The following is a 14671-nucleotide window of genomic DNA, read 5'->3' on the forward strand; positions in this document are numbered from 1 at the left end:
ACTCTTAGTCTTCTTATCAAAGACTATATGAGAGTTACATTTTTTATTTACCAACATTAAGAACAAATTAATGGATAATGGTGACTTACTATCTTGAATACATTCATGTAATTGCATTGATTATACTTTTCCATTTGCCTTCATTACTCATAAACTTTATGTACAAAATAAATTTCATAATAATGAAGTTATAGAAGTTGTGACACCACATTCTCATAAATGAAATTTTCTTATCTCCTCGTTTATAATTTTAGTATTCCAAATACAAGACTCTTGGGTGCTCTGTCAATTGGTTCACCCATCTTTCAATTGATATTCTCTTAAATAAAATATATATAAATCTATATTCATTACACAAATATGATAACAAATTACTACATGTTATAGGATAAAAAAATGCTAACACCTATTGCTTTTTCATCATCTTCCATTTCTTATACACCATTATTCATCATCATTTCTCCTTCCTTCATATTCCCTATTTCACATTCTTGCTCTTCAATTTGTATTCCTTACAATATTTTTATTCTTACTTTGTTTGTTTGTTTTTAGTTTTTTTGTATTCCTTGCATTCTTGTTTCTTTGCTTCATACTAATAATTTTGCAAGCTAGCTATCTCAAGTAAAAAATAATAATTATAATAATCAAAAGCACATTAAAAGTCTATTTGGTAATAATTTTAGAAAGCACTTATAATCTTTTTAACATTTAGAGTGCGTTTGGTAGTAATTTTAGGAAGCGTTTTTAACCTTTGTAATACTTGAAAATTTTCATTCTTCAAATATTAAAAATGCCGGAAATACTTCCTATAATTATTACCAAATGCACTTTTAAATTTAACAAATATTAGAACAATAATAAAATTTAATTTTTTATGCCCAGTAGACATAACCCTATAGACCTTGTAAGGGTGAGCTAACCTAAATAACAATAATTACATAAACTCACCATTTTAGTTGATGATATCATATACTTTATAAGTCATGCCCTTGGTGAACTACTTTAGTAAATTACTCGCATTATGATTTAGTTGAGTCAAGGATATATCGACAATTGAAGTCATAGTAGTCATATTTTGATTCAAGTATTTATGATTTTTATTTCATTTTCTACCTACCCTCATTCCGTTTCTAGTAGGTTAAATTTGCTCTAAGTGCAAATGCATGCAATCTTCATTTTTCAATATTGGATCAAGCAAAAATCAAATTTAGAATTATATTAGTTGGATTAAAGACTCGGCTAGATTTGACTTGAAGTGCAAATTTGAACTTCTATCATTGCATATTAATCTAGATTAACTAGATAAAAGGAAGGTTTTTTGGAACAACAGATTGTTTAGCTAAGAAAATATTTGTAATATAGAGTCAATCATTTCGTGGTCAAATTTTCTTAAAGATGTTACAAAGTTTGGATTCAAAGATTATCATGACTCATTTTTTCAATCGAATTTGTAGGTATTCTATTTCAAAATTTCATTTCATCAAAAAAAAAAAAAAGGTTTTTTTGTAAGAACCCTTTACCTTCTATTGTAACAAGATTGTGTCATCCATTTTCCTTCAGGAATTATTTGGAATTCCTAAATTCCTTCTAAAGCGATTTTTTTTTTTTCCTCACTTGGGAGGCTTGTCCAAGGAAAGTGTGGATTTAGATTAGTTTTACAGAAGAGGTTGATTGTTAATTGATAAAGATGCTTCATAGAGGAAGCCAAATTTATTGATCACATTTTTGGCAATCTCTTGGATTATTTTTGCCACACTTAAGATGACATGGTTCCTTTGTGGGTAGATGTTGTTTTTCCTCATAAAAAAATAATAAAAATACAAGGCATAAGGAGAGCCCAATGGGCCTCGAGGTCATCCCGAGGCCCAAACAGCCCATCAATCCAAACCACGTGGCCCATTCTAGAAACCACAAATTACCAAAAAAGAAAAAAGGGGAAAAAGTCTTCGAGTGCAAGGTCTTCAATTGCCAGGCGAAGCGAAACCCACAACTGAAGCCGCCGAGTCCTCTCTCTTTTCCAAGAAGAGGTAGGATCACTCTCTTCACACAAGATTCATTCTAGCTAGGGGAGAAATATCGTCAGATCTCAGTTTTTACAAGCCAAATTTCCATCTATTTCCAATTTCTTGCATTTCAATCTGAAAATTAGGGTTCCCACTGCCCTAACTTTCATTTTCTTCGCTTCTATTTTTGTCCTTGGATTTAGTTTGTATGCATTTTTCTTCCACTAGATCGATCTGAAGATCCGGATGTACGGGAATAAATTGTAGGGTTTCAATTTGTATATTATCGATTTTTTTTTTGGGTTATTTTTTCAATGCTAGTATGTCCGCTTTGTATAAAATTTGATTCTGGGATTTTTTTTGTTTTTTGATGGGAAAGTTGAGATATTGAATTACAGCATCAAGTCTCTTCCAGAGAGTCTGGGGGTTAGTGGTTTATTATAGGCTGTTTTTTGAAATCTGAGATTGTACTGCGGTATTTTGACGTTATAAAAAGTGATAAACTGTTGTCGGTCATTGCTGAGTTGAGTCTGGGAATGTTTCTTTGTGCCAAGATGGAATTAATTTAATTACATTTTTGGTTGCAGTTTTGATTTTTGAGTTGATGCTTGGTTGATTGGTTGCATTATAGAATTGTTTCTTTGATGCAGAAAAAGTTGGAAGCCTTCTGCAGTGACTGAGCGTTTATTATTTCATCCTAACATCTATGTGAGTATTGCGTCTTTTTGTGTCTTACTGTCCTTTTTTTTTTTTTTTTACTATTACTAATTGTTGAGCATTTCTAATTATATCATATGCATAGTCACCGGTATAAAGTATTTGGATTTGGAGCTTAAAGACTTTTTTGTAAAATCTCTATTTGCTTGGTACCTGAATTTTTCGGGAATGCATGTTTTGTAGATTTAATTGATATTTTAGGCATGGGTTAGGCTTTTGCCGAACCCTTCTTGTTGACTTTTTTCTGTTTTATTTCTTTCCATTTCTTTCTGCTCTTTGTATACTTTCTAAATTCCGGGTTAATAGGTTCTTAATGGTATAATTTGCCCATAAAAGAAGGTATGCATATTTACCATTATGCAATTTAGCTTATCAATTTTATTAAGAAAATGTGGTTTACTCAACGACATTTCTTACTAAATAAGTTTGTAACTGTGAAGTCATTTCTGAATTCTGATAGCGGCAGTAAAAATTTGAACATTGTTGGCCCCATGTTTGTTGCTAAAAGCGACAGTTACTGTATGATGATATGTAGATTCATTTTTCCTATGGAACCACGATGATGTCCAAGTCCTGCCAGGCTGTTTTGTATGGATAAAAGTCTATACTAAGAAGCCTTTTGTGTGTGTGTGTGCGCTCACATGCGTGTGCTTTTTTGTTTGTTTTCCCTGTGAGGGGAGACTGGGGTTAGTTAGTGGTTTGAGAGTGCAGAATCAGCAACAAAACCTGGTGTGTGGTGTTGACAGTAATGGTTGGATGGCAATGCACCATACTAATGTGACATTGCATTTCAGTTTTTACATGAGGGTATTTCTACTTGCCAGTATTGAGAATTTGAGACCAGCACCAAATTCTAAAGCTGTGTTGTGGATGCTGCTGCTCATAATTAAAGTGGATGGCTTAAGTTGAGATGTTTATGGGTTTGTATAATACCAACCATTGATTCAAATGGAATGTAAGCTCAGTTTAGTTTATTTGTGGTACAGAATGTTGAACATCTAACAGACTCTATTTGCACGAAATAATTCTAATGGAGACGGGAACATTGATACGAATAGGTGTTCATATCCCTGATAGTGCTGGATTCACCCAATATTTTTTTTGATAAATATCATGAATATATTAAAGGGCAAAGGCCAACAAGCATACAGGACGTATACAACCTGCCTCAAAAAGAGAGCACAAAAAAAAAAAAAAAAAAAAAAAAAAAAAAAAAGCACCCTTACCCTCCCTAAGTGGCCGCTAGCCACTCCAAAAAACCTAAGAGTGAAGAGGACTCCTCTCCAATATACACCCTAGCCCAACTCCACAAGGTACAAACAAAAGAATTTTTGAGTTTCTGTATATTTAACACCCCTCCCTTGAAAGCTAACCTATTTCTTTCCTTCCATACCGTCCAAAAAATATACAACGGTATAGAATTCCAAATTTTTTTCCTCTTTTTCCCACAAAGGGGCCCTTCCAACTGAATAACGCCTCCTTCACCATCTCTGGGAACACCCATTGAACCCCCACTAGGGCAAAAATAATTTCCCATAAGGCCCTTACCACTATACAATGCAAAAGAATGTGATTTACACTCTCCTCTTCACAACCACACAAAAAACATCGGTTAGGAAATTGCCATCCCCGTTTTTGAAGCCTATCCAAGGTAAGAATCTTCCCCCACGCGGCTTCCCAAGCAAAAAACGCCACTGTGGTTGGAACCTTATCCACCCAAACGCCTCTATACGGAAAGTCACCAGCATTGATAACAACCAACTTGTTGTAGGCATCCTTCACCCCGTACCTCCCATGGCCCCCCCCTTTCCAAAGCACCATGTCCTCTTCTGAAGATAGTTTGAAGTCCCTGAGCATAATAAGCAATCCTCTAATCAAGTCCAGCTCCCAATCATTAAAGTCTCTATGGAATCTAAGATTCCATCCTCCTGAACCACTGCTATGATCCCACATCTCATTAACCGTTGCATTCCTATTGACCGCCATCTCATGCAGTAGGGGAAAAGAATGGGACAACCTCTCATTCCCACACCACTGATCAGACCAGAATTTCACTCTAGTCCCTTTCCCTACCTTAAACTTTGTATTTTCCCAACACCACTTGGCTTCCTTCATAATCTCCTTCCAAACCCCCACTCCATAAGTACCTCGGGCTTCTTTGGTTCTCCACCCAAGCTCTTTCTGACCATATTTCACCCCAATCATTAACCTCCAAAGATTATCCTTTTTAACTGCAAATCTCCAAACCCATTTGCCCAACAAAGCTTTGTTCAGGGAGTCAATCTTCCGAATGCCAAGGCCACCCTTCTCTCTTCTAGTGCACACCACCTCCTATTTAATTAAATGGGCCTTCCTCTCCAAGCTGCCCCCTCCCCAAAGAAAGTCCCTTTGTAGTTTTTCAAGCCTCTTTACAACACTTTTCGGCATACGAAAAAGGGACATATTGTAGATGGGAAGGCTGGCCATAGTGCATTTGATTAAGGTGATACGCCCTCCCTTTGAAATATACTGTTTTTTCCACTGAGCTAATCTCTTTCTCATTTTCTCTTCCACCCCATCCCAAATGGAGGCAGCTTTGTGATGAACTCCAAGAGGCAGCCCTAAATAAACAGTGGGCAGCACTCCCACTTTACAGCCAAGTTCCACAGCCAGCTCCTCAATGTCTTCCACCTCACCCACTGGAATTAGGACACTTTTATCAAGATTAATTCTAAGACCGGAAGCCGCCTCAAACCAAGCCAAAATCCAGCTTAGAGCGGACACTTGCTCTTTGCTAGCTTCACAAAAAATGATCGTATCATCAGCAAAGAGAAGGTGGGAAACTATCATCTCCTCTTCCCCTCTCCCACGCATTCTGTAGCCTAAAACGAAGCCCCCTTCAACCGCCCTTCTAATTAGGATACTAAGAACTTCCATTCCCAACACAAAAGATACGGGGAAAGGGGATCTCCTTGTCTTAGCCCCTTAGAATTTGAAAAGAAACCAGCCGGCACCCCATTGATCATGACTGAAAATTTGGCGGTTGAGATGCACCACCAAATCCACTCCACCCATCGCGACCCAAAACCCATTTTGACCAGAATTTTCATGAGAAAGTTCCAATTAATGCTGTCATAGGCTTTCTCAATGTCCAATTTACAGATCAGCCCTTTCTCTTTTCTCTTTTGCCAAAAATCGATCACCTCATTGGCGATAAGAGACGCATCCAAGATCTGTTTGCCCCTCACAAAGGCGTTTTGGTCCCCGGACACCACCTTATCTAACACTTTCTTTAACCTATTCGCCAACACCTTAGCCAACAGCTTGTACAAGCTCCCTAACAAGCTGATTGGCCTGAAATCACCCAAATCTTTAGCCCCTCCTTTCTTAGGAATAAGGACTATAAAGGTGGAGTTAAGGCTGTTGGCAAAAGAACGCTGGACATAGAATTCTCTAAACAATTCCATAATCTCCTCCTTCACTAACTCCCAGCTTGATTGCCAAAAAGCAATTGTAAACCCATCCGGGCCCGAAGCTTTATCCCCATTCATACCCATTAAGGCTGCGTAAACTTCCTCTTCAGTAAATTGCATCTCCAGAGAATCAGCTTCACTAGAACTAAGACATTTAAAGTGCACCCCCTCAATATCCGCCCTCCAGCCAGGTTCTTCAGAAAGCACTTGCTGAAAAGCACTCACTATTCCCTCCCTCATCTCCTGCTCCTCCGTCATCCAAACACCATTAACTTTTATTCTATCCATAGAATTGTTCCTTCGATGAGCATTAGCCATCCTGTGGAAGAATCTAGTGTTTCTATCTCCCTCCTTAAGCCACAATTCCCTTGACACTTGTCTCCAGTGTGTCTCCTCCAGTAAGACCCATTTTTCAAAAGAGTCCTTAGCTTCTTTTTTCAGTTCAGTTTCATCTGCAGACAAGCTCCTTTCCCTTTCCACCCCATCCCAAAATTCCACTTGTTGCAGGGCTAAGTTCTTATTAATTTCCAGCCTACCAAACACCTCTCTATTCCACACTTTAATCTTATGCTTCAACACCTTCATTTTAGTGGCTAGTCTGACACTGGCCCTCCCTCTGACCTCAATTCCTTGCCACCATCCCCTCAGAAGATCCGTGAATTCGTCAGCTTTAAGCCACATATTTTCAAACCTAAACGGGGACGGACCTCTCCTCAACCCTCCCCCCTTCAGCACAATAGGAAAGTGATCTGATATCGGTCTGGGCAGCCTACATTGCACAGTCTCACTGAAGTGGTCAAGCCAACTCTGGGTCACCAGGAATCTATCCAATCTGGCCCACGCCTGATTATTCCTCCCCCCACTCCAAGTAAGCATCCCTCCTTGTAGAGGAAGATCAATGAGTTCTAAATCATCCACCACTTGAGCAAACCTCCTCATTGCACTCGTTAGTCTCCCCTGATTACTTCTTTCCCTCATTGACCCAATATGTTAGTAAGGGAAGCTTAATGTGCTATAACCTAGTGTTTTCATGTTCCTATGAGCATAGTTTAAAAAGGCGCACCAAGGCGCAAAGCCCTCCTGGAGCCTAAGGTGCAAGGTGCAGGCTTTAGTGAAGTGAGGCACGCTCTAGTTTACATATGTAATTTTATATAGTACACTTGGAAAGGTACACTGCTGCTTCTTCTTCTTCTTCTCTTCTTCCTCTACTCAGTGGCTTCTTCTTCTTGCATGAGACAGAGAGCCCCAATCTGGGCTGAGCTTTTTTTTTTAAAAATTTTTGTTGGGTCAAAACCGGTTGGGCTCTTTTTTTTTAAGCCCTAATCTGGGCTGGACCTTTTATTTTTTAATTTTTGCTGGGCCCAAACCCCAATCTGGGTTGGGCCCTTTCTTTCTTTCTTCTTGTTGTTGTTGTTGTTGTTGTTGGATGAGACAGGGAGCCCTAATCTGGGCTGAGCCTTTTTTGTTTTTAATTTTTGTTGGGTCAAAACCGGTTGGGCTCTTTTTTCTTTTTAAACCCTAATCTGGGCTGGACCTTTTTTTTTTAAAAAATTTTGTTGGGTCAAAACCCCAATCTGGGCTGGGCCCCCCTTTTTTTTTTTTTTAGAATTTTGTTGGGTCAAAACACATTAAAAAAAAAAAAATGGCCCAGATTAGGGCTCTCTGCTCCACCTCTGCAACTCGTTCATAGTTTGTGGAGGAAGAAGAAGAAGAAGAAGAAGAACAGGAGGAGGAAAAGCGTACCTTTTTAGGGCTTTGCGCTTGACCAAAGGTGAGCGCCTTGCGCACCTAAGCCGTGCCTCCTTCAACAGGCGTTGCCTGGAGTAAGGTGAGGCGCTGATGGTTTGTGTTGTGCTGCCTTGCACCTAGGCGCGCCTGAAACGCGCCTGAAACGCGCCTTTCACAACTATGCCTATGAGTGAAAATGACTGATGACATTGGTAGTGGTTATGAGTTAGTGCTTATTAAAGGAGCTAAGTGCAGAGGGGATGGCTGAAATTCACACCACTGTCACTAGAGTCAATTAAGATTTCATGTTGCAAGTGAAACCCTGTTTGTGAATCCAAGGGTGGGTGGAACAGGCTTGGTTTTTCTAGACCTACATTGTAGGGATGAATGGTGAGGATAAATGCATTTGAGAGCAACTGGTTAGTCAAGATATTGATATCTCAGATTAGATCATCATCGTGCATTTTATTTTCCCTAGCTAGTAAGTACAGATGGTTGATGAAATGTTAAAAAGGCAAATCATAGTGCAGTGTTTGTGAATATTGGAAGAAAAAGTGTCTTCTTTTGAAGTTAAAAAGAGCATTCTATGAGAAAATATATATATAACACTAAATAAGTAAATAGAGACTCTTTGCAAATTCAGCTGATTGTTTTTTATGCTTTTATTACAAAATCCAGCTGATGCTTCAGTGGATCTGAATATGAGTACCAGAGATTAGTCATGAGCCGTTATTCTTCTCATGGACTGGATGATATAGCATATTTAGATTTCAAGCACTGTTTAAGTTATATTTTTGTTGTATGATGATATGAAAGACCAGAAAAGAAGAAAGAAAGGAAAAGAAAAGAAAAAATAATTCTTGGCAATCATACAAAGTTTCCTACACAATCACACATGGAGGTTTCTTGGCAATCACCAATTGGAAGGAGACAATCACACCCTCAAAGGAGGCATAATAGATGCTGGAAATTATTATTATAATTTTTGTTTCTTACTTTGAGAGACTATAAAAGTATATGTAGACTCCTATGACTCTTTCCTAATAGGGAAACTTCCGTAACCCATTTCTTTATGGGACAATTGTGTTTTGGACCTAGCGGGGCCCAAAAATTAATGTTTGGTTCATATAAGTTCATCATTTAAGCGCAAGACCCAGAGGAAGTGTGAAAATTAAGAATAAGGATATGAATTTTTTATCTTTCCAAAAATAACCTTTGCTCACTATGAAAAAAAAAAAAAAGAGTAGAAAAGCATTAATTTAAATTTTATTCTTTTTATAAACCTCAATAAAATTTAATATAATTTAGTGATTCGGAAAAAAATACACCATTTCCAAAAAATAAAAATAAATTATTATTATTATTATTATTTAAAAATCAAACATCTTGGAAATATATATTTTTAAAATTGTGTATATATAAATAACTAAAAATATGTCAAATTTATTTTTTTTAAATGATATATTTTTAGAATATATTTTTTTTAAAATTAGTTTTTTAAAATAATAAATTTTCTGAATAATTATTAAAAAAATATTTAACATCAAAAAGTTTGTCAAACACTGTGGTAGAAAATAGTTTTGAAGGGTTTATTGGTCTCTTCATATTTTATATCCTCCCCATCAATTATGGGGCTTTTATGGACCAAAGTTTAATTTTTGAGTATAGCTAAGTCCAAAAACACAATTGTCCCTTTCTTTATTGCACGAATAGGAAAAGATATAGGAAAGGAATATTATTTAGAAGCTAAAGAAAAAGGAATTTCCTAACATTATAAGAAAAAAAATATAAAATTGAAAAAAATAAACCACTAACTAAAATATAAGCTCAACAAGCTAAAATGTAAGCTTAATAAAAGACTACTAAAATTTAATCCTACCAGATATTGGAACCAAACTAAACTTTTCCATTTTTATTTCTTTTCTTTTGGGGTATCCTCATCATTCTCTCCAACTTGAAAGAAACTTGACTTTGAGGTCATAGACTTTCCTCGATATGTTGAATTCCAAAGTAAGCTCTTCCAATCTTTCTTCATGTTCATGCTGTGCAAATGAATTAATTGTGGACAAAAAGTGATTTTGTGGACATAAATCTTGCTTGTGAAACATCAAATTGTGAATTTTCACTCATCTGACTTGATTCAAACCTGTCCACTATTGCAGAGTGTGTATAACGCACAATACGTGTTTGAAGGCCATGAAAACATGTTGGATCTTTTTATATTGGTGCAACTCTGAGATTTACTTGATGTTAACATATAGTAATTAGTAATTTTCTTAAGGGAGAAACCTTTTTAGTTATTCTCTAATTTAGTTTATAGTGTTCGATTGTGTTGCCAAACCACAGATTCCAGGAGTTATGTCTACTTGATCGTCATCATTTGATTCTTTGCTAGACTAATATCTAAATATCAATACTTCATTGTAGTCAATAATCTTATTTGTCTATTTGTGTAAACCTGTACATCTTTCTTTGGAGTTTAGATTAATATACTTAGTTTATGTATAAATATATAACTGTGTATCTTGCCTTTTATCAATTTAGGGCGGACGAAGAGCCTGTTGATCCAAAGAAGTATCTTGAAGAATCTTGCAAGCCTAAGTGTGTGAGATATTTGCGTGCATATGAGGCATGTGAGTCATATTGAGCATCGGACTTGCAAGTAGAATAATCTAGTAATCAAAGCAAGTCCTTACTTCAATAGTGATGAATTTGGTTACTGAATATTGCAGATAATTGGTTTGAATTCTTAATCAGTATGTCAAGTGTTCTTAAAATGGAGCCCTGTATACTTCCACATCACTTACATAGTTAGCTTATGGATATTTCAGCTATCAATGGAATATGACCAAGTTTTTTTGTTTTTTATTTTTCATGTGTTTCTACACCCATTTCTTTGCATGATAGTATTGATAATAATGAATAGCCTTATGCTTGTATTCTTGAATTTCATTAGCTTGGGCATTAGAAAGAGATGTCCTGGTTGATTTGTAACATTGAAACCAAATGCGCCTACAAGTGAGAGCTAATAATAATTTTTTTTTTTTCATAGGCAAAGATAGAATATATTAAAAGTGTCTAACAGAAGGGCATGTAATGAGAGCTAATAATAATGAGGAAAGGGAAGGATTTATCCCATCTTAGAGGCCTGGTGCTTTGCTATGTGATAGGCAAATTGGTTATCAGAACAAGGAATCCTAGTGTAGGAGCACCCAATGAGCAACATTGATGATTTGACACAACCACATATCATGCTTCGATGAACCTGACTTTTCCTTAGACACCCAAGATATGACTGCAGCTGACTCTTCCTCCACTAGGAGATAGGACAGCTAAAAAATGTAGCCAAATGTAATCCTTTTGAGAAGGCCTGGATTCTGCCTCTGTAAGTGATCTCCAGAAGGTTTGGTCTAAGCTCTGAGCACTCTACCATCACGATCCCAACATCACACCCCCTATTTCATCTTTCTCGTTAAAATTTGATTCTCTCTCATAACTCCATCAAATGATCTTCAACATAACCATCATATCACTAGTAAGATCCTCCAAGAAATCATTATCATATATAATTGTTCTAACATCCTTGCAGTTAGTGTTGATTTCCACTTATCCACGAATTATAATGATCTCTTTCCTTCATTTATTAATGGTAAGAACAAGCCAACCTAACCATAGAACAGGGAATCTAACAACAACACCATGGAGAAGCTCTTCATTTGCAATGAAGCTTTGGACCACTCCAAAAAGGATTTAATGAAGACCTCCTTCAACCTTTGCTTTGAGAGCTCTTCTTCATTGAAAATTCTTGGGTTATGCTTTGACCATATACACCAAAACAAACATAGAAGGGCCAAATGCCAAACAGTTCTTCTCTTCTTGTCCAATCCATTAAATTTCCTCTCAAAAAGGATATTTCTCATTGAAGTTGGAAACAACATTTCAGGCCAAAGGCTGCTAAGAGACACCCAAAGCACTCGTCTTCTCACTGTGAATCAAAATATGATCAATCAATTAAGCCCTTATTTCTAAAAGTTTAACCCAATTCTTGTACCCAAGATTTACAAAATATATACCAAAAGCCCATAAAAACCCAAAACCTGTTAAAACCAATTGAAGATTAAGGCTTAAATCTTTTGTATAATGCATACCAAAAGCACAAAGAAACATTAAACCTATAAATACTTGTTGAATATTTGAGGTTTGAATCTCAATAGCCTGTTAAGCTGAGGCTTTAAGCCTCAATTAGATGTACTAAAGGTTATAGTATCGAGGCTAATTCACATCAGCTCATCTTGAGTTAAGATTCAGGCAGACCTTTTACAGTTGTAATGCACTACAGTAGTACTAGGCTTGGGGAGGCTATCCGTTGATATTTCTTTGGTCACATTCCTTGGGAATGTGTGTCATACACCTAGTTGATGCTCTGCATTAATATACCTGTAGCATTAACCCTATAGCCTTGGTTGCCTCCCATGTTCTTTAACAAGCGGGCATTTGTTAAAAGTATGATATGTACTTGAATAAACCTGCCCACTTTTAGGTGTGTCAGATGTGACTTGTAGGGTTAAAAATTTAACCTTATCAATGTAAAATATTTCACTCTATATTGATAAAGTTAAGGGAAAGTGATGTGTATGTGTGGTTACATGGATAGGGTTGTTAAATGCTGTCAAGGAAATATCAAATATTTATTTTCAGATATTAGACCACATATCAGTCTTATGCTTAGGAAAAGTTTGTAGTTTCTTGTCTCAGTGACAATGGAGATGAGTACTGAGTAATTAGGGTTCAATGTTGTTTAATATAGCCATTCTCAATGTCACTTGAGTGGGTGATTGTAAGGGATTGGGGGATGGGCCTAGAGGGGAAGTGAATGCCTGGTTTTGGGAGAGGTTTCTTTGATTGGGAGTTACCGTGGGTGGAGTCATTGGAGTTATCACATTGAAGAGTACATTAGAAATGTGAAGACAAGTTATTATGGAAGGCTTTCAAATAGGGGTTTTTATATAAAATCCTATTATGAGGCTCTGATTGCTGAGGATATGGGTTCCTGGCCAAGAGATTTGGACTGTCAAAGTTCCTTCCAAACCTATGATCCTTTATTTTTTTAGGTGATGTGGTGGAAATTTCTAACAATGGATCAACTGATGTAGCATGGTTGGGTGGTTGTTAGCAGATGTTGTATATGTAGGGAAAATCTCCAATCATATTCTAATTCATTATGGAGTCTAATCTCTCTTTATTGGAGTATCTTGGGTTCGTCTCCATGCTATCAAAAGACTTCATGTTGGGACAGCATGGTGAACAAGAGATGGAAGTCAGCCTGGAAAGTGGGTCTTCTTTGTTTCTGTTGGGTGCTTTGTTGATAAATTTTCTTTTTGCCTATCAAAAATAAATGAATAAATAAAAGGGAAGAATGGATTGGTAAAAGGAAATCGCTATCTGGGACTATGTCACCAAAGATTCAACTGTCCTGGGAGTCTCTATCAGTGGTGAAATGTGATAAAATGAAGAAAGGGTGCCTGCTTACATCACTTAATAACAAGCAGGCATCAACAATAATATTTGGCTCTTTATGGTAATTCCACACCATGTTTGGTGTTTTTGAACTTTATATAGTAGTTCTGTTAATACTCTCAGCATTTAGCTTGAATTTTGTAATTTTCTCCCTTTTAGGCAGCCCAAGATCATTTATCATTTTTTTTTTTGTGCCGTTTCACCTATTGCAGGCATGTGAGAATAGGGTCAAAGAAGATGAAACTGGACATAAACACTGTACGGGGCAGTATTTTGACTACTGGTCTTGTGTTGATAAATGTGTAAGTTCTCTTCACAAGAAATATGAAAAATAGGCATACCTAGGTAGTATATTCTATATAGTTAAAGAACTTATATTGTTAATTTACATTATTGCCTTACTCATCTGCTGAAAATGGTATTTGGAAATGCAGGTTGCCCCAAGGCTTTTTACTAAACTGAAGTGATCTGGAGGTAGCATAAAGTGTTTACCTCATTGTCATCTTATTTTCTTTCTCTCTGCAACACCATTTTAACTTCTACCAAATGTTTGGTTGGCTCATTTTTCACCTGAGACTATATGTTGCTGTTTGGCTCTATTCCCAGGCAACTATCTTTTTTTGAACACTTGAGATTTCTCCCTTAGAATAAAGGATGGTTTTGTGGGCTGTTTGCTTTGTTTACTTCTTGTAGTTCTAGCCTTCTAGGTTGTGTAGTCATGATCCATGATTGATGATGGGCAATAGAGCAGCCCAAAATGGCTTAGACTATCTCCACTGTATCCATAGCTTGTTAAACCAATGATAGGAGCAAAAATTGTGGCATCGTAAATCGAGGTTTAAATACAATAATTTGGCCTTTTACTATAAAGATGGTTGGTGATACCCAAATTATATGTTAAAAACATTTCGGGTTTTCAAGTAGACTTTTATTTTATAGAACATTGAAGAATAACTTTGAAAAGTAGTTTTCGTGGAAACGTTTCAAACAGGGTCTTAACAATCTGACTCCTCTCAAAGGAAGTTATTGTAGGGTTAGATTACTTGCTTATTTGAATTAATTGACCTATTCTGATTCACCAGGCTTTGAATAGATGAACAATTTCAGACTCTTTTGTGTTCTTTGTTGTGGTAAGGAACTCTAGAAGGCTTGAAGCTGTGTTTGTGAACAAGTTTTGCTCTTTGTTTATACTTATTTTGTGATTAGTGGTTTTTTTTTTAGTGCTTCAATACAATAAAAGTGTAAGTTTGACAT

At 36.5% G+C, this 14671-nt stretch overlaps 1 protein-coding gene across 1 annotated transcript; it reads left to right on the forward strand.

Annotated features, from left to right (window-relative positions):
• Positions 1-1933: 1933 nt before the first annotated feature.
• LOC117907929 (cytochrome b-c1 complex subunit 6-like) lies at positions 1934-14100 on the forward strand. Its single transcript, XM_034821608.1, has 5 exons — positions 1934-2027; positions 2654-2711; positions 10445-10529; positions 13630-13719; positions 13852-14100. Coding segments are annotated over exons 2-5 (210 nt in total). The 5' UTR covers positions 1934-2027; positions 2654-2709; the 3' UTR covers positions 13885-14100.
• The last annotated feature ends 571 nt before the right edge of the window (positions 14101-14671 follow it).

Source organism: Vitis riparia, chromosome 18, assembly GCF_004353265.1.
Source record: "Vitis riparia cultivar Riparia Gloire de Montpellier isolate 1030 chromosome 18, EGFV_Vit.rip_1.0, whole genome shotgun sequence".
NCBI classification, from domain to species: domain Eukaryota; kingdom Viridiplantae; phylum Streptophyta; class Magnoliopsida; order Vitales; family Vitaceae; genus Vitis; species Vitis riparia.